Source organism: Drosophila rhopaloa, unplaced genomic scaffold, assembly GCF_018152115.1.
Source record: "Drosophila rhopaloa isolate 14029-0021.01 unplaced genomic scaffold, ASM1815211v1 contig_47, whole genome shotgun sequence".
NCBI lineage: Eukaryota > Metazoa > Arthropoda > Insecta > Diptera > Drosophilidae > Drosophila > Drosophila rhopaloa.
The window spans coordinates 3,155,379-3,175,460 of NW_025335142.1; the positions used below are offsets into that span (position 1 = coordinate 3,155,379).

The 20,082-nt window shown below is 43.4% G+C and overlaps 2 protein-coding genes across 5 annotated transcripts; one reads left to right on the top strand and one right to left on the bottom strand.

The window, feature by feature from the left end:
- Window positions 1-6: 6 nt before the first annotated feature.
- LOC108047052 (tyrosine-protein phosphatase YVH1) lies at window positions 7-10,252 on the bottom strand. The gene is given in 8 exon segments (XM_017127096.2): window positions 7-1,362; window positions 1,417-1,612; window positions 2,235-2,411; window positions 2,414-2,749; window positions 3,357-3,807; window positions 3,870-3,986; window positions 4,757-4,844; window positions 9,767-10,252. Coding segments are annotated over 7 exon segments (1,329 nt in total). The 5' UTR covers window positions 4,778-4,844; window positions 9,767-10,252; the 3' UTR covers window positions 7-1,331.
- A 2,937-nt stretch (window positions 10,253-13,189) lies between these two features.
- LOC108047043 (BAG domain-containing protein Samui) lies at window positions 13,190-20,070 on the top strand. Of its 4 annotated transcripts, none has more exons than XM_017127080.2 (4): window positions 13,190-14,091; window positions 17,648-17,747; window positions 17,826-19,002; window positions 19,065-20,070. In XM_017127080.2, exons 1-4 carry the CDS (start codon window positions 13,819-13,821, stop codon window positions 19,387-19,389), a joined length of 1,875 nt encoding a protein of 624 aa, XP_016982569.2. In that variant the 5' UTR covers window positions 13,190-13,818; the 3' UTR covers window positions 19,390-20,070. The 4 variants fall into 4 exon arrangements, with proteins under 4 accessions (XP_016982569.2, XP_016982568.2, XP_016982570.2 ...); XM_017127082.2 differs by lacking the exon at window positions 13,190-14,091 and adding an exon at window positions 16,687-17,250; XM_017127079.2 differs by having other exon boundaries at window positions 17,648-19,002.
- Window positions 20,071-20,082: the final 12 nt, after the last annotated feature.

Consider the following 20,082-nt stretch of genomic DNA (forward strand, 5'->3'; position numbering starts at 1 on the left):
GAGTATCCAAGGGCATTTTTATTATGTTATTTGTTGCAATTAGATTTCATTTTAATTGTTATGTCTTGGAGACAGTTGCTTTTATTATTGTATAATAATTGTATGCATTTGACAAACTTAACGATTTCTTTATAACTTTAGTTTAAAACCGATTTGTGCATTTTTCTCTAGGCATTATAAATACAGTATTTGATTTGCCGTTCATCGCCATATGTATGTATTTTTGTGTATCTCTGAACCATTTTTATTTTGTCAAAGCCAGCTTGCAAAAACGTCTCAAATGTCCATTAGATTGTTTTCGATATTCTAGGAAAGGTTGTAAATAATTTTACATTCTTATTCGATTATAATTTTAATTGTGTTTTTGGTTTCATTATGATAAGCCACAAGCTTTAAAGCACACTTTAATGCGATTTGTTGAGATTAGATTAAATTTTGTTTGTGGTTTAATGTGAAAAAGTCCGCTCAATATTGCTTTTCATCTCGTTTGGGGGTCCGAGGTTTTTTTAGTTTTTTCTTTAGCTTGTGTGTGTGGAAGAAAGAGGGTGGGGTGAGCTAATAAACTTTGTTTATATATTCAATGCTACACAATGCAACAATTCTAAATAACAATCTCAAATCTCATATGTCAATACTATATCAACTAGGTATGAATGTATATAACGATTCTCTTGGGTTGTCCCCATTTTTTTTTTTTTTTTTTTTTTTTTTCGCTATCAAAATATTTGCAACAACAATGGATATAATCAAAAATACGCAATTGTACAATTCTCAATTATTATTGTTCGACTGTCTCCGCAATCGCTCGCCGGCCAACTTTCGGTACAAAACTAACAAATGGCCATTTGCCTTGGGGATCAGTGGGGATCAGTCCTTCCAAGTGGACCGACAACAAATCTGCTCGTATAAATAAATACGCTATATAATATACAGTAAATATGTGTGTATATGTATATGTCGGTATTTCTTAAATGCGTCTCTGAAAAATAATCTCTCAACATTTGATTTTTTTTTGATTCAGGCTGCACTCGAAGGCGAGTGCCTCGAATGCCGTTTCTAAAAATTGATCAACAACTTTTGGTAGCCAAAGCCGGAAACGAAGGATGTCTCAGCTCTAGCGTCTAACAACAGTAAGCTACTCGAGGATCCTATGAATCCCAATTCCAGAGATCCGTAGTCCTCTTCCAAACAAGTCTGCAGGTCACGCGCGCATTTTGCCAAAGTGTGTGCCAGTTGCTTAAGGATTACAGATTAAGATGCAGTGGTTGGTTGCCAATGCAACTCGCCTTTTAAAAACAAACTCCTCGCCGTGTGAGGACTGGCTCAGGCCTTCATCTCGGCTTCTTCACCAGGCTGGTGGACCTGCGGACGAGGGTTTATGAGTTACCAAATAGATTAAGTGATGCAGGGACTAACCTTTTCACGCCATGACGTGGACTGGCGGGGGGCGTGTGGCAGGGCGAGGGCGGGGCAGAGCCACCCGACGAGCCCCTCGACGAGGATATAGACAGGGTGGAGGCCCTGGGCGCCGAGCAGCCTAAGTAGATAGCCGATCCCTTGTCGGCATCCCGCAAATCCACTCGAGACCCGTGGACGGAGGAAGGAACCGAGCCTGTCAAAGGAAAATAAATAAATATCCTATTTCTGTACGTTAGACATATCTAAAAAAAACTTGAATTTACTTTCAAGTAAACTACTAAACTTTTTTATTCGGTGAATAAGTCATCATCATTTAATCGAAAAATATTGCATAATTTTGTTATAAGCGCAAACAGTAACGGTAAACAATATTTTAGTTTAGTAGATCATGTGATATTAACAATCTAAATACATTAATTATAATCTTAATATATTATATAATATATATATTATAATTGTAAACTAGTGTTTGGTTCAATATCTATTTTTTTTTGTATAAGCACAATTTATAGTTAATGGTTAAATGTTCTAGAAAAGCTACAAATAAATATAGATCGGGAGACGATTTTCTAAAAGATTGGAAGGTACTTAAGTTTTTTTTATTAAATTAGATTAATAAAAAAACAGACTTAGAAGTTTTTATTTTAGTTGTGCATTTCTTGAGATACTTGGACTTTTAATAATATTTGCTAAGGCCATTTTGTTCCACAAATATTAAAGAACAAGTATTACAGAAATTGCAATTAACGAGACCAGGTAATCTCCCTTATAATGTTTGTAGTGTTGCTTACAACCAGCTTAAGGATCTTACTCACCCGTGTAGGCGTGCAGTCCAGCCGGACTACTCCGCGGACGCACTCCGAAGCCGCTGACCGTGCTGGCACTCCGCTGCAGCTGGGCGGAGCCGTTCCCCTCCCTGGCGGCGGACTCCCTCCGACTGCCGGCGCTGCTTACCCGGGGTGTTTCTCTGGAGGAGTTGCCCGGCCGGGGGAGCGCTGACTCTTGCCCAGCTGCTGCTGGCGCTGCTCTGTCTCCCGGCGTGCGTCCTCGAAGGCTGCGGCATATTCGGCTGCCTCCCGAGACGTGGTGGGCGGCTGCTCCAGGACGATCTCGTCCTCGGGGATGCGCTCGTTGCCCACCGAGCGACGGGCAATGGGCAGCGGAGAGCTCTTGGGCGACGTGGGGCAGGACTGGGCGGCGGCACTGGTCACACTGAGAGAACTGGACGAGGCGTTGGCATTGGAGGACTGGGCACGCAGGCGCGAGTGGGTGGAGGCGTTGGAGGGACGACGTCGGAACAAGCCCTTGGTGGGGTCCATGTTGCAGACGCCTACACAGAAAGAAAAATGCGTACATGAACATTATAACATGCCCTAACTTTTTAATGGATATTTTTTAACTCTACCCATATAAATACCAAAATATGAATGAAATATGAATCTTTAAAAAATGTTAATATTTTAATACCGAGCCGAAAGACAAATCAAAGAGAAAGTATGAGACACTGGCACCGAATGATGATTTTATTGGTGGTAATTAAGATTTGTTAAGAGTGCTTTGGGACTTTGAGCCGGACTTTGGCTGACGGCGATTTCTGAGTTTTTTTGTGGGCTTGATGTGATCTTCTTGCTTCGTGGAAGCCCTGGAAGCACTGTACCGGGCCTCATCATCGTCCGAATCACAGTTCTTAACGAACCGACCTTTGTTGTCATCCGCATCGTAGTAACGCACATTGGGCATCAGATCCTCGCCGCAAATGAAGTCCAATGGGACTTCATCCTGGAGTTCCTCTCTGGGCTTATCAAAGGTGTTGCTCTTCCACTTGTCCACCGCAAAGTTCAGTGTGTAGGCCAAGCTTTTCCTGACCCCACGAAGACCTTCACCCTCCTCCTCCTCCTCTTTAACCTGCCCATCCCCATCTAAGTCCTGGCTCGCACCTGTAGGACATTTCTCGCCGCGGGAGCAGTTACCCTCGCAGATGTCGCGATTCTGGAGGAGCTCCTGGTAGTTGTCCAGCGCCGTGGCCACCTTTGTGCGATCCAGTTGCTCCAGAGCCGAGGATGGGAAGCGTTCCCTTAGCCGGCGACGCTCCTCGGGCAGCTTAAACTGCTCGAACTCCTGCAGTTGGTTCTGGAAACCCGTATTGGGATTGGCCACGGCGCGACCGGCACGAACCACCTTGAGGGCCTCCTTCCAGTTCAGGTGGGTGGCCGTCATGATGTAGGCCACGGCCACGGTCACCGAACGGGACATCCCCGCCAGGCAGTGGATGAGCACGTTGCCTTCGCGCAGACGGGCGGCGTGGATGAAGTCGTTGCAGACGGAGAAGTACTGGGAGAGATTCTGGTCCGGCGTGTCCGAGGCCATCACGCACAGGTAGTGCTTGTCCTGTGGAGGGTTAAAGGGAACATCAGAGAGTATCCCAGAGTCTCTTCCAAGAATCAACTTACGGGCAGCAGGCGCCGCGGACTGTCATGTATTGCGATGATGTGCGAGATCTTGAACCTCTCCAGCTGTGCATGATCCTTGGAGTCGCGGTAGTTGCCCACATAAAGTCCCGGCAAGACCTGAATAATTAGGAAGATGGGAAATTGTTGAAGGATTAAACCATGCCCGCTCAGAGTTTACCTTTCCCATGTGCCAGTTCATTGTGTGCCGATCAGATACCAATAAATTCCGGTTGTGTGTGGTGTGCTTACGAATCTGAGTGCTGTTCATGGAGATGTGAAAATGTACATGTAATGTATTGGTTTCCTTGCATGTTGTTTAGTTCTTGTTGCCATTGACATGTTTCCGTGACAACAATCATAGATTCTCACTGCGAAGTTGGTACCATAATACCAATTACCCGTGCTTGCGGAACTAGTTTGTTTATCGATATTTAACCACCGATCTATACTGCCATACTGCCAGTGCAGTCAAAAATGGTAATCGCATAAGAAATCAGGCTTTGCTAAGCCGAATATTTATATACCCTTGAACTTATAACCAGAGCTAAAAGTATAATTCGTTGGTAGAACAAAATTGATATCTCAAAAATAATATAACACACAGAAGGATACTGTGCAAAAAAATTAGAGCATTTTTGGTGAATTTCATTATTGTGATCGAATCGTATTTAGTGATTGATTTAAAATTTCAATTAAATTAATGCTTTGATCCTAATTCTAGCATTAGTCAGTTTAAGTGAAATGTATTGTTATTAGCTAGGCCTCGCTATTACAGTTCTGAAAATACTGCAATTATGGCTGTTTAAGTTTTGTGCAGACCTTGGAACTGTTGTCATCGGTTTCCGGTGTTTTTTTGTCAGCCATAAATCTCGTCCTCATTCTCTTACCTTGTTCATGCCATTCCCCATGTTTCTTCATTTAAAAGTTGCGGCTCACTTCCTCAATTGTGAAATGAATTGGCCCAAAAGCACAGTGCTGAAAGGATAAGAAGCAGAGGAAGAGAATCCTTTATTTGACAAGTTCAGGGCGCAAAATTCCCGGCGAAGGCCAAGAGGAAATGGCAATGTGAGTGGTGGTGGTGGGTGGGGCAGCTAAATGCTGTTTGTTGTTGTGGATGAAAGTGCAAGTGGCGAATGTGGCAAGCTGTTGCCACCACTGCCATGGCCGGGACATAATGGATGTCTTTGTCGCCGCCTTCGTCGCGGAAGTAAACAGGCCTTGACGTTGGCTCGCCTGCATCTCATTAGTGGGACAGACAGACAGACAGATAGGATTGTTTTGGTATTGGGACTAGGATTTCGGATTCGTATTGAGGCCGAAATGCCAGGGGCTAACCACCAGCACCTGGCATACCTGGCCTGGCCCCCAAAAGTGGTCAAGGTTAGCAGACGGGTCCTTGCAACAGTTGGTTGCCCGCCTTTCCTGCCCATCCTTCCTTTTCAGGATAATGGCAAAGCAAAGGCCTTTGCCTCATCACAAAGTCAAGACGTGGGCAGACCACCTTGTGTGTTGTATAACACACTTGGAGCTGAAACACCAACCCCATCCTTTGGGTGCACTTTGAATCCGCCACATTTGCATAAGTTGTCTCGGCAAAGTGTCGCTTTGTTGTAATTTCATTCCCGGCACGTTGTCGTCGCAGCCACGGGCATTAAATTGACTGACATACTCTCGGAGGAGGACCTGCACGAGAAGCAGCAGGAGCAGGAGCAGATAAGGCACGTGTGCTGTCATTTACCAGTCAGCTAGACCAGGGTGGTCACCCACTTCCGTACCGGGGAAATTACGAAATTAGAGCAGTCAATCTAGCCTCTTCATCCTCTCGAAGGTATCGGAGGCAATTGATCAGCCAAAATTGCTGCTTAGCAGCATTTGGACAGCGGCGACATGGACTTCAAGTGCATCCAATCAGCATCACAGTGCCTATAAATAGTCTTCGCCCACTGCGAGGTCGAGTAGGAAGAGTCGGCCCCAGCCATTCAATTCAATTGATGTGACACTTCGTTCGCCCCAACATCCGTGTTCCGCCCTACGATTCCGCACAGATGGAGATGGAGCTCAGGGGAGATGAACTGGGATCGGGATTAAAGGAGCACTGGTGCACTCAAAACAATTATGTATTACCTTATGATGGATTCGGGATTAATTTATGTGTAAGCGAGATCAAAAGTTATAACCAGATAACTGACTTGGGATACTGATATTTAAGAAACCTATTGGGGCTCTTATTTTGTTTTATTCCAATTTTGAACCTTGAATATTGTATGATTTTTCCCGACTGCGACTCTATTTCCACTTTGCTGTGCTAATATTTAGGCAAGAATGTAAAAATTTAATTCAACGAAACTTTCAGAAGGATAAATGAAGTCCCTATCTTGTAAAATGAGACCGCTATAGATAACCATTTAAACAAATTTGATATGAATCAATTTAAAAACCTTTGTTAAAAAAATCGTCTTGATTAAAGCTTGCATATATTTCTCAAAGATCCTTTTTATTCAATTGGTTATAGGAATAAAGAAATATGCACTCCCCACAGGATCAAAAACTATCTTGATATATTGATATATACAAAAATTTTAACGGGATTTTGTTATATGCAAAACTGTTAGCATTCGAAACGACAGAGTAAAATAATATATATAATAAATGGGAATTTAAAAAGGGGAGAAGCAGTTCAAATTGATATTATTTGTGTAAGGGGAAAGTGGAAGCTGGAACAGCCTCGCTTGTGCGCCTGTGACGTCCTTGTGTCCTCGTGTCTGTGTGTCCGTGTACGAATGTGTTGGTTTAGCCGGTGGCCAAATATTTTAGGGGCCATGATTGAAAAACAGTTTTGCATTGAATTCATCAACAAACTTCTAATGAAATCGCATTGTGGTGGCCTGTTCTTCCGCCCCTACGACCGTGCATTTCCGGGCCGTTTGCCAAGGCGATTTTTTCCCAGGTCTGACAGGAAAAAAGTGTTGCATGTCCCGAGGCGCAGACAGTAAAGCGAAATTTATGGAAAGCTTTAATCAAATTAAATCGTTCCCCACTTCTGCTCCTCCTGACCAGGAGTTGCTGCCAACTTTTTCACTTTGGGTTTTCCCCGAAATGGCGCGAGTTTTTCCACGAATGTGTTTTCATTATCGTTTGCCTTCAATCGACTTATAATTCGGTTGTTTTTTTGTACCCAATGTCATTTAAAAGAGGAGGGGGTGGGGTGATAGTTTTGTATGTATATCGTATGCATATAAATTAGCCGGAGTCGGCCTTGTCCCATCGCCCATCTCGTGCACCGCCCCCTACGGTTGGCAGTCAATTATATCGTTTAGACATTCTACATGAGCAATAAAATACATGCCAGCGGCACCAGTAGCCGCACCTAACAGGACAGGATGGGATTGGGATTGGGACCGACAGGGCCGGGTGACGCTTTATGACTCCATCGCTGGGCTTACTTGGTGAGTCAATGGCGGAGTGATATGGCGGTTGGGGGAACCCCGTGGAAGGGACAGGGACTGGGACTGGGACACCATGGGTCCCAATTGCTCACTGACTGTGAAAAATATGAGTTTTTTTCCGTCGTGCTTTGTTTGTAATAAATGTTTCAGGCATGAAAGGAGACAAACACGCTGATGCCTATAAAGGGAACAGTTGAACCCATCTAAAGTGAACTTCTGCTAAAAGAGTTAGTTGCAGAACTCAGTACTAGCAGCAAAAATTTGTTTTTAGTTTTAAGTTTTTAAACTCGCCTAAATCACACAAACTAAAATCTCAACAAAAATTAGATTTAACAGCAATTTCAAATTGTATTTTTTGTATAAACATTTTAGTTTTGTAAATAGCATGGGTGGTCTTGTAAACTTTAGATTTTATTACATAGTTCCCCAAGCCCAATAGCTACTGTACTATAAATATATCGAAATAGGCGATTATGTTTTGCTTTCGTTGCTGCCAGGCAGGCAGTTTTAAATAAATTCGAAGGCTACACCCTCACACACATGGGGAAGGGACTCGGAAAAGGGTAGAGGGTTAGGGGCAGTCAAGTTTGCCCCTCTTCACAGGATAGGGGCAGCCAAGCCGGCAGCCAAATAGCGCCGCTTTGTCTACGGATATGTCAATGGACCGGCAGCAATCCTCCGAGGAGAAGGGTCAGTAGTCAGGAGCTAGGAGCCGACTAAGCAAAACTTTCTCTCCAGAGGGCACGTGCTGCCATAAAATGCTTTATTAACATACAACAGCTCAGTGGGGATGGGATTGCCGATGGTTGTTGATTTCATGAGCTTCGAGGATTTCATTGCTCGAAGCAAACATTGTACCGGGTCCTGAACAAATTCTAGTGCCAGCAGAAACTATTTTCACTGGGCACCGGCTATATGGTCCCCCAAATAATTCCCCTTTTGCACCCCACGATTTGACAGAGACAAAGTGTTGCCATCGCCGTGGTAATAAAACTGAAAACTGATCGCCTGGCATCACCTACCCCATGTTGGCACACATAATCTGAGCCAATCTGGGGACATCAACCTTGATTTTGGATTGCATCCGTTTCCCTGCCACTCCCTCCCGCTACATCTACATTTGCAATTTCTGTAGGGGTCACAGCTAATTAACTGCATTCAGGAGAGAGTCCTGCGGAATGAAAGCCTCGAAATGTGACAATCCGAACCTAATGAACCATACACTCGACTCCGAAAGTTTCCGCTGCTGACAGAACGCAATTTAAATAAATAATTAGGCAGGTGGGCGAAGCGGAGCGGTCGAATTGCATGACTGAAAATATTAATTTCGTTTTACATATGCAATGAGAGTGGCGTAAAAAGTTTGGCCATGCTTTTTAGTGTGCAACAAGGGAAATTAAGCGAAATGAAGCATTCAAATTGAGGGCTTGTGGTTGGGGGATTAAAAAAAGGGGAATAAATAGGAGGATAATAAGAAGTTTATGGAATGTGGGCCCCAAACAATTTTATGTACTGTACATCTTAAGTGACTTTTCCCAACTAATTAGTAGTTAACTAGGCGTATACGCGATTTTGTTTACATACCGTTTTTTTATGATATTCACTGACGTAATTTTTTTAAGTTTTGATGACTTTTGATACAACATAAAATACGGGTCAGGCATGTCTTAAGAATCCTGGACGGTATATCATGAAAAGACAACTGTGTACCACCTAACATTCTTAAAAGCTTTTCTTAATCCGTATGGTCTTTACTTAAGCCTAGATAATCCGCTCTATTTCAGAAAAAAAATCTATAGTAGTGCTAAGCATAAACTTTGCAGCTTGATTTACGAGCAAACAAAACAAGTCATTATGTGTAATTCCCGTAAAGAAAAAATAGTGGCTAAGACGGAAATATAAATTTTTGATTTCCCTTTTAAATAAAAAAGATTATTTTGCAAGCATTAAAAAATGTAAGACTTTGTGTTTCAAAGTACAAGATCTGACTAAAAACTAACCAAATATGACTGCATACCCTTTTCAATTCGAGACATCTATGAGCAGACACGGAGGCCTGCAAGTCTGGGTTGGCCAGAGGTTTTCACAGTCACGTTTCGGGGCATTTTCACACCAATTCGGCATTGACGGCCGGCTGACAGTCCAGACCAGATCACGACCCGCCCGGGCCACACATTACCATTACCCATACGACCCGTGGGACGAGATTTACATGGAAAACACTTATGCGCGCTTGACACGGGAGGGACAAAGGCGGAGGACTGCCGCTAATTCCCCAGTTGCGTGCCCAAAAACAGAAAAATAATTATTCGTAAGAGCCGTAAATTGTTTCGTATAAGAGAATTGGAGTATAATTTTCGGGACATTTGCGTTTAAGGAGAATCGGACGCGGGTCAGTCACCCAACGGAATGTGGCATTAATGTGGCCGTTAAGGGAATCGCAGGACTTACGTTAACTTCAGCGCTCCGGTTGCTTGCCTCCTGGTCAATGGAACTGCCACATGGGGACCTCGACTTCGACTTCGCCTCGCAAAGAGAGAGAGAGAAAGGCGGAGAAAGTCGAGCGGCAACTCCTGTTATATCACGGTGCCTCAGAGCCCCTCTTGACGGCGGTTGCAAATGCCGAAATTTTGATTCGCTTCTCTAACTTTTTACTGCTTTTCTCTCAGTGTGAACACAAAACTAAACTGTGTGACAGTTAATGCTTGGTCAACGGTGTCCTGACCATTTTTCCGTGTCGTTTCGCCAAGTAGCGTTTTGTAGAAGGGAGCCGAGTAAAGGTAAACGTGAAAAAGCGTTTGAGGGCCGAAACAATGAAAGCCAGACCGCAAGAAACGCAGCCGTGAAATGTGTGGATAGTGAAAACAAAAAAAAAACGAGCTGCAGCCGCCGCGTGAGTTTCGCTTTGCAGAAGAAGGATTGCGCCAAACGAATCGGCTCGAGCGCTGGTCACAGACTGAGCAGCTGAGCAGACCAGTCAGCCACTGGAACTTGGCTCAAACGGAGTGGTAGTGGCTGAGCCGAGGCACTGAGGCACCCGATACCCGCGGGCATGAATGGGAACAAGCCGAGTCTGCGCCATTACATAGCGCGCCAAAATAAAAACTCACTCAATTTGGAGCTCGGCAAGAGAGAGTGAGAGAGTGAAGGTGCTCCTTGCCAAGGAGTGCGTAAAAACCTTTGATTCAGTTATATAATTGAGGGGGCCAGGTTTTTCGGTGGGTTGATTTTTTTTATATTTTTTGTGAGTCCTCACCTGTCGGCTGCGGGCAATTAACGGCCTAGCCAGCAATAATCGTCAAACTGCCCGCAAATTCAAAGCTACCCTCTTCAAACGGTTAATTGAGCCAAGGTTCGATATTAACGGTAATGGAGTACTATATGGTAGTAGCACAATGGGATGAAAAGTCATTAACAACTTAGAAAATAAATAGAAAAAGACAACTTCAAAATATCAGAATTTTTAGAGGCATTAAAAACCTATAATAACATTAAATTCTAAAGTAGATCAGATATTAAAATTTATCCCACATATCTATGTTACCAAGAATAATTAATTTCCTAAAAAAAATCATATAAAACGCTTAAGAGGACGCTTTACTTTTAGATTAGACATTTCTTGGGAAGTATTAAATTCAAATTCCAAACGTGAAACTCATATTTGTTTCACTTTGATATGGGAATCGGGGATGTCAGCATATTTAGCCAGAATAAACACTTGCTTTTGACTGACTCATTCAATGCGATTTGTTTTGACGGCTTACATTTCATTTGTAGAGCCATAAATGGATCGGATTGAAATACTAGTGAAGACTGTGTGGGATACCCTACATTATCCTACATCGCAAAGTAAATTGCAACAAAGGGGTGATTTGATTAAATTATCTTTAAATTGTAATAAAATTTCTTTAGCAGTGGTGGTTAATGTGCTGAATGTTTTTGAAATGCAATTTCTGAGAAAAACGCAGAACTGCAACATGAGTTTAATTTCCCCGCATTGCTTTTCGCTTTTGTATCTTTTAGGCATTTATAACAATAAAAAGCGTTTGTATATAATGAAATATGTATACCTTGTATGTATTAAGAGATGTGCAATATTTAATTATGAATTATTTCGGCTTTATATGCTCTAGCGACGCAGTTGTTCGACCAAACACCGAGAAAATATTTGGAAAATACATCTATCGGATAAAGATGGGTGGGCGTGTCGCCGCCGGCAGTCCGATTATACACAAGAGCATGCATATGAACTCGGATCTATAGTCACAGCTGAGGTAAAAATAGTAATATCAAAATAATTCGATTTTAAAATTTAAGGCACTTATAATGGTGAAAATCATACTTTACTTTAAAAGTTAAGTTTTTACAATGTACAAGAATTCAATTCTCCATTAATATGTGTTAATCAATGAAATAAAATTGTTCAGACCGAAAGCCCTTTAAAAGATGATAAAATAACCAGAGCTATCTATAAAATTTCACAAATTAGAAAAACGAATTCGATCTTGCTCTTATTTGTTTGGCCGCAACAGTGCGTATGGGTAATTTTGGCATTCTGATGAAAATGCTTGTGGCGTGAGTGACTAATAGTCCATTATAATGTGGAGTAAACAGTTGGCCCAAACAACTGGCGGCAATCAGCTGATCATTAAGCGATAACAGTTGACTGCAGAAGACTTTCTGTCGCTACTGCACATTGTACTTTTATATATTGCGAAAAACACGAAAAGGTATTCAGTGCGGGGGAGCTGTGGCAACAGATCGTTAGTCATTGATCGATTGATTGCCGCTCAACAAGACTCGTCAGTGGGCGATGACAACTGTTTACGCTGCTGATTTTGCCGTTGCCTTTGTTTTTGATTCTTTTTTTGGTTGTTGTTGCTATTGGACGTTAGTGACGCAGTGGTTGTATGTAGGCGGTCCCAGTGCACAGGAAAAAAGAAGAGCGATAATATCGAGTCGATATTACATCAAAATGGTCAAATAATGAGAGAGACAAAAGTCTGGGTTCAAATCCGTACGCATTTGGATATTTTAATATAAACAATGTGTTATACATTAACAAAAGCCTGTTATCCTATGACTATTAAATTTTTAAATTAGTTTTAACATTTGTTCATAAATAAGTTTAGATTAACAAATTACGATATAACATATGAAACATTTAAAGCTTAAAGGCTGGTGTTATTAAATTGATTATCATATAATATATACATATGTTAAATTCTATTCCTTACTCTCGACACTTTATGTAATAGGTGTCATTAAAATTATTCGAGAAAGAACACATTTTATTTTCGTTTTAGGCGTTGCGCAAAGTTTCTATAAAAATGAATCATATTAGCTCTTATTTAATTTAATAGTTTAGCTTATTAACTAAGATTTTGATCTTTTCACATTTCAAACTGCCTAAAAGTAATATGTAATGCCTTTACATTCCTCATTATCTCATTTTTTTTTTTGCAGTGTGGCTTACAGATTCAGATTCTAGAAGCCATGCGACTGCCGAGGAATTCGTCTCAGAGAGAGCCGCTCTCTCTCTTTCGGCCAACTTTCTAGCGGACGTCTATTTATAAGTCTGATGTGTGTGTATCTTGGGCCGTGATCAGTGCACAAAGAGAGAGCGTTGGTAAGAGAGTGACCGGGAGAGCTGTATCCGTATCCGTAAGACAGTATTAAATATTTACCAATTAAGGCTTCAAATTGACGGAGAGAGAGAGGAGAACGGCTGAAATGCAGGTAGAAGCCAAGCAAAGCCTACAGCAAGAGAGTGGGGGAGAGAGTGCGGCGGGGAGAGTGAATAGAGAGCGCTGTCTGAGAGCGCCACAGTGGGGCGAATAGAGAGAGCTAATGGCCAGCAGAAACTGGCGATGCCGCTCAGTCGACGAGAAACTTTGGCAGCGTGAGGACGCCCGTGTGCATATGCGTGGCCCAAAAACACAACAACAAATCCGAGTGGCAATGTGCAAAAATAAAAAATCTATATATATTTTAAATTGAATATAGAAATCCGAAAACCCACACTCACTCACACACACACTGACACACGCGCAGGGCCAAAAGAGAGCGCGAGCGAGCAAGCGGAAATACTAAAAAGCTAAAAAGCAAAGTGGAAGTAAAAAAGTGGCAGCTAGAAAGTGTGGCCAAAAGTGACATCACACTCCGGACCGCAGCAGGAGCTAAATTGCCAGGAACATACGAGAAAGCGGTATTATTCGCACGCGTCGTCGTCGCTCAAGGTGAGCCCGCGCCACCCCCCCAAGCCCCCAAAAACCCCACGGAAACCCCCTACCCCCACCGCGTCCAAAAATTAATCTCAACAACTGGCACGACAAGTAGTCGCCGACGAAAAGTCACAGCCAAGTATCAACAAAAGGAAATAAATTAAAAATTGTCGCTACGCAGCGAGACGACGACGGCGGATTCGATTCGATAGCGGTTATAGCGGTTATAGTGGCCAGCGGTACGGTTACGGATACGGTTTTTTGCCCAGGGAATCAGCAATGAAGCCCACTGTGATGGCAGCCAATCAGGCGCAAAGCAATCCCGCCGGCGGTGGCAATGGTTCGCCCGCAGGACCCGGAGTCAATATACCCGTTAACCGGGAGTACGTCGTCGGAGGTGGCTATGGATCACCGCAGCAGGCGGCACAGAATCCACAGTTCCACAGCAGCCCCCACCAGAACGCTTACGGATCGCCCAGGCAGCAGCAGCAGCACTTCCAGCAGCACCAGCAGGTTCCCCCGAATCAGCAGCCGCAGCAGCAACACTTTCAGGTGAGTGGCCGCCAGCGGTTGTACGGCGCAGTAGGTGCAGCGGGAGGGGGTGGCAGACGAGCGACGAGAGATCCCAAGGTTGGCGCCTGGCAAGGTCGCCCCCTCCAGGTCCCCTCGATCCAACCTCGATCGCATAGCTGGGACATATTTGTATGAGTGTCATGGTTTTTGTTGTTCGCTAGCTGTGTGGCAATTCAAGTACAGGGGAGATTCTCATACGGGAAGCAGTTGAATGGAAATCGAAACAGGGTGTCAATTGGAACATGACAGAAATTAAATTTCTTAAAAAGAAAATGTCTATTCGGAGATGGAATTAAAAAAAAAGACCTATAACCTCTAAATTTAATAAAAAAGGTTAAGCATTATAAAGTGTTGTTTAACATTTATTTTTATACCCTTGCAGAGGGTATTATAATTTCAGTCAAAAGTTTGCAACGCAGTGAAGGAGACATTTCCGACCCTATAAAGTATATATATTCTTGATCAGCATCACCAGGAGAGTCGATCTAGCCATGTCCGTCTGTCCGTCCGTCCGTTTCTACGCAAACTAGTCCCTCAGTTTTGAAGCTATCTGCTTGAAACTTTTAAAAAGTTGTCTTTCCATTGCAGGTAGTATATAAGTCGGAACGAGCCATATCAGGCTACTATATCATATAGCTGTCATATAACTGAACGATCGGAAATGCCATAACTTTGGTGTTTGTAAAGTTAGAAAGTTGGGATTATCTATGGGTTTAATTTTTCGCCAATCAATCCGACCTACCAAATTTCATAAAGATCGGCCGACTATATCTTATAGATTCCATATAACTGAAGGATTGAAAATGCCATAACTTTGGTGTTTTTAAAGTTAGGATGTTGGGATTTTTTATGAGTATTAAGAATGCATCATATGAATAATTTTGGAGAATATAATTTACAGAGTATTCTGCAAGGGTATATCAACTTCGGCTCCGCCCGAAGTTAGCTTGCCTTTCTTGTTTTTAATTAACTGGTCCAACAGTAGTTTCTATACCCTTGTATTTTGTGTGCAATAATTGTATTGATTTATTTTGGACTGAATATTCAAAACATATTATTACTAAAGTTTGTATTGATCAATGAATATTGCCGGAACGTCAAATAAATAATAAACAAACACATTGAAAATAAACTAATGAAATAACTGCAAAGAGCAACCCTTCTGCTAGTTGTTTTTGAGGGTTAAGCGCCTACAATCTACTATTTAAGTAAACGACAAATCTTAGGCTAACTTCCTCCATGTCAATTAATTCCTATCATCTAGTAAAGCACTAGTTGGATTAGCACTTCGAGAACAATCAACTTAATATTTCACAATAAGAAACCGACCATACCAAGTGTTTTATTAGGCTAGATTTTAGTTGGATGAGGCTTTAAAAGCTTACATTTTCAGAACATTAACATTAATGTACAAAAATTTTTATTCCTTGAAAACGTGATTAAGTTTTATTTATTCACTGTGCTATGACACAGCATATTTCCCATTTTTGTTTTACTTTTCTCAAATTAAATTTCGCATTGGCTTTGGGCATTTTGTAAACTCTCTAAATCGCAGTATGAGTACAAAACAATGGAACAAAGTCAGTGTGGTTGCATAAATGCCTCTATCTCAAAAAAGGGGGTTTTGTGCGAAAGGGGTGGGTGCAGTGTGTCAAGTGTGTGTGCACACTCTGTTGACCTACTGGGCATAAACTACTAAAATCTGCCTGGGAGGATGGCTAAGTTTCTGGGGCTGATGTCGTGTCAAGCTCTCTTCAGCTGGCCAACGCTACGTATGATTAATGCCGCAACGCGTGCGGAATTTTACCAGAGACAAGTAAAGTACAGCTGTTTTGTTGTGGCCTAATCTAATGACCAGCAATTCAAATCTATCACGAACGAACAGCAGAAAATATTTGAAAATTTCTAGAAGAAAACACACAAGCTAATGGACGCGTAGCTCTGCCAGTGCTCTCGTTTTTTCTATTTTGGCGCCGATTCCCAGTAGAAATATCGCTCTATTGCCGCTCTTGACTCTCGACCGAAGTCTGTGCGTATACGTGTTTTCCGCTGTAGGTGAGCACCGCACAGTAATACATAATGACACTCCATATGTGCGCATATCGGTGGAAGCAAGCCAGTTGTCTAATGGGAAGCGTGGGTGTCTTTTGGTTGCTCAACCTCTTAACCAACGCGGGGGCCACATTTCTATGCGTTGGTGACGTTGACTATATAAAAACGTCATCACAGAGTTAGTGTACAGTAGATACAGGTTAAGTTTGACTTAAGATATTAAGTGTAATACATTTTAGCGAAATTCTTTAAATGGACAATGGTTTTAAGGGTGGAATGAAATATTTAAAAGTTTTCTAATTTAATTAAAAAAACTATTACTCGTTTATTTACCTTAAAAATAAAATAAAAATATTATAAAATATTATTAAATATTATTCAAACCTTTTTATGTAAATTAAATATAACTCAGCCTCAAAAAATGTTATTTCAAGAAATATAGTTCTTAAACACACTGTAACAGTCTCACCAAAACTTGGATCATGAAAATGTACGAGAATACCTTTTTTTTTTAGTGTGCATATATGTAACCAAACAAATAAATTGATATTACTAATTGAAGGCTATTGTAAAACAATTAACACAATCGTTAGTTATTTTTAAAGTGAACATCATTTGTTATCCCTATTTGTATATCGAATTCAATGCAGAGGATTTGGTTAGTTCACTATTATGAGTGTGCTCTGTACTAAGTTATCATATTTAAAGTTCTCGATAGGCTTAATTCACAGTACTTCCACAAGTCCACTCAGTCAATTGAGACCAAAGAGAGCGTCCTTTTAGGAGAGACTCAAAGGCAGAGACTTCTCGAGAGTCGTAGAAACTGCGAGAAGTGGCCAGAATGAGCCAGCGGGTTCGAGAGTGGGCGACATTCGCTTTAAAAGGCCTTCTTCGCCGACGACTCGCCTCATTCGCATTCAAACAATCGGACGCAGTGCATCACGTCACCGAGCGGAAAAGCAAACAATCGCTGAAAAACGAAAAGACAGACGGACAGACTCGGAATTCTCGTAGAATTACACTTGTAGCGAAAATAATTGCCGACCAGTGCTCATTGAAAAAGTAAACAAATTGAGCAGGCAAAAGGTAAGGTTCGGAGATCGGACTGTTCCGCTCCCCAACAGCTGTTCATTCACTGCCAATTGACATCACTTGTTTGCCCACACTCACACCCAGTCTATGGGGTTCTGACTCACCCTGTTATTTATAAACAATTCGCCCACCGAGCCGAACAATTTGCACTACTCCTGCACGGAAAAAAAGTTCTTATTATTTTCTTATTATATGATATTTATTTAAAATATTCAAATTCATAGTGCAGTGCTGGGCTTCCAAGTATGTTTTTTGGTCACGTAATCGGATGCTCTATTATGCCTTTTTAATTTATCTCTATAGAATAAAATTGTTGATATGATATCGACTTGATATTTTTTATTGTGCATATACCATTAATTCTAATTGGTTTTTCCTCTTCCGATTGCAGCCGACCTTTGGATTCGAACCGAACATGGACATGGACAACATGTTCCCGCGCTCGCACCTGAGCAGGATGCATGATCCCTTCGCCGGCTTCGGCGAGTCACGTAAGCGGAGCAGTTTGCACGGTCCCAGTGCCCAATCCAATGCTGACGATGACTTTTCATCCTATTTTGACGACGCAGACTTTGGATTCCCCCGGTTCTCGACGATGGGCCGGCGAGGACGAATGGCCAGTGGAGCCAACAATCACATGGATCACGATGATGACTTCTTCAATCGGCTTCCCTCGGAGTTCCGCCAATATATCCCTGATGGTTTTGGAGTAAGACGTGGCCCGGGAGTTGCTTCTGGTCCGGGACAAGTTCCCCAGCAGCAGCAGCAGCCGCAGCAGCAGTATACCCCACAGCAACCGCAGGCGCAGTTTACCCAGCAGCATCCTCAGCAGCACTACCAGTACGCTGTGCCGCCCCAGCAGCAGCCAGTCTACGTGGGATCCCCTCAGCCACAGGTGCCGCAGTCGCCTTCGAAGCGTCTTTGTGATGCTGCCATCCAGACGGAGGATCCGGCCGGCCGATCGGAGGTGGACTGCGCCCCATCGGCCAATTTGAACCAGCACGGACTACGCAACACCGTGGACATGGGCGTCAAGAGTGCCGCCGAGCAGGATCAGGGATTGCGCTCCCACTCCGCCCCTCCGCCAGAGCAGCAGCAGCAGAATCTACTCTACCAGCAGCAACAGCAGCAGCCGCAGCAACCAGGAGCACATCACCAACAGTTCGGCACCCAGACCAGTCCGCCCGTGCAAGGCCAGCAGTTCAAGAGCTACTATGCGCCCCAGCAGCAGACGCATCCCCAACAGAAGCAGCCGACCCCGCCGCCAGCCCCACAGACACCGGGTGGCACCTATGTCCGCACCATACCCATCTTCGTGGAGGGTCGCACCGAGCCGATCATCAATGCCCACAAGGAGATACCCAACCAGAACGCTCCGCCCAGTGCCCAAGCCCAAGCCCAGGCCGCTCAGGCTCAGGCGCAGGCACAGGCTCATTTTGCACCACAACAGCAGAGGCCCACGCCACTGAATACCCAGCAAGCACATCCTGACCAAGGGGCGCCAGTTGAGGGAGCCGCTGGATTACCGCCACAGACACCTCACACCCTTAACTCGATCAACAAAATCCAGGACATTCAACGCGACGTGCTCGAGCTGATGGGCAAGGTGGAGCAATTCAAGGGAACGCGCCAGGAGAAGGAGTACGCCTACCTGGATGAGATGCTGACCCGCAACCTGCTCAAGCTGGACACCATCGATACAAACGGCAAGGACAGCATTCGCCTGGCCCGAAAGGAAGCTATCAAGTATGTCCAGCCTGTTCAAATTTTCCATTATATATGCCTAATCCAATGATTTCCTCTTGCAGATGCATTCAGGCTTCCATAAATGTGCTGGAGGCCAAGGCCGAGGAGAACGCTAGGGCGGCGTCAGGAGCAGCAGCTACCACTGCCACCCCAGTCGAAGCCGTGGATACGGGTGCACTTCCTGCCCCAGAAGCCTCTGCGGAGCCAGTGACTCCACAGCCACAGGATGCTACGAAAATCCAGGAGCCCATCCCTCTGCCGCCGCCACCAAGTGCTGTAGTGGAAGGAGGAGCTGCTCCCGAAGCCATCGCAGAGGAGCCCGCTGCCCCGGGAGAATCAGCTCAGATCACCGCGCAGACCGAGACAACCACCACGACGTCGGAATGATGAACACAGCGCCTTTACAAGGCGACCGTTTCGAAGCAGCTACGCAAATTAACCAAATTTAAGTGACAACAGGCGGAAAAAGAGGCGAGTGCCGATATCCCGCGACTCATCAAAGGACAGCGAGAGACTTTGTTTTACTGAATTCAAAGTGAAAGTGAATTGGATGTGGATGTGAATGTGAATAAGAGGAGCTGGCGACGAATCTTTTCTAGTATTTCGTAGAAGCACACCCACTTAAAAAACACGCAAATCTCATCACCCACTCATCAAACCACACACACACAGCATAGATTATAGGCTAGTAAGGAAATTAATTTTGAAAAAAAGTGCCTGCATAGAATTCGGAAGTTAACAGAACGAAAACGATTTGGCAACGATAGTTGTCCCTAACTTAAAAGAGCTGATTATGTTTAAGCGAATAGAGATCACCATGAGGATATTTTTGAACCTGAGTCCAGTTTTTATACGTAAATTGTACCGAGGGGCAGCAGCAATGGGCAGCAAGCCGCCGTATGATCTCATACAAATCTACAGCAATCGCGCTTGCTTGCCACAGCCACCGCATCCAAACACACGGCTTTGCTGCAGGTGAATTGTTAAACAAAGGTCTAGAAGAACTATGATAACTATTTATGCTACTAATTAATGCGAAAATAAATGTAGATATTGTTGACCATAAAACACATATTTTTC

What these genes read in the sequence shown, in the direction of transcription:
- LOC108047043 (XM_017127079.2), top strand. Translation starts at nt 13,819, where the DNA reads ATGAAGCCCACTGTGATGGCAGCCAATCAGGCGCAAAGCAATCCCGCC. An exon ending in CGCAGCAGCAACACTTTCAG is followed by an intron (nt 14,092 to 17,647) that starts GTGAGTGGCCGC and finishes TTCCGATTGCAG; the next exon opens with CCGACCTTTGGATTCGAACC. An exon ending in GCCCGAAAGGAAGCTATCAA is followed by an intron (nt 19,003 to 19,064) that starts GTATGTCCAGCC and finishes TTCCTCTTGCAG; the next exon opens with ATGCATTCAGGCTTCCATAA.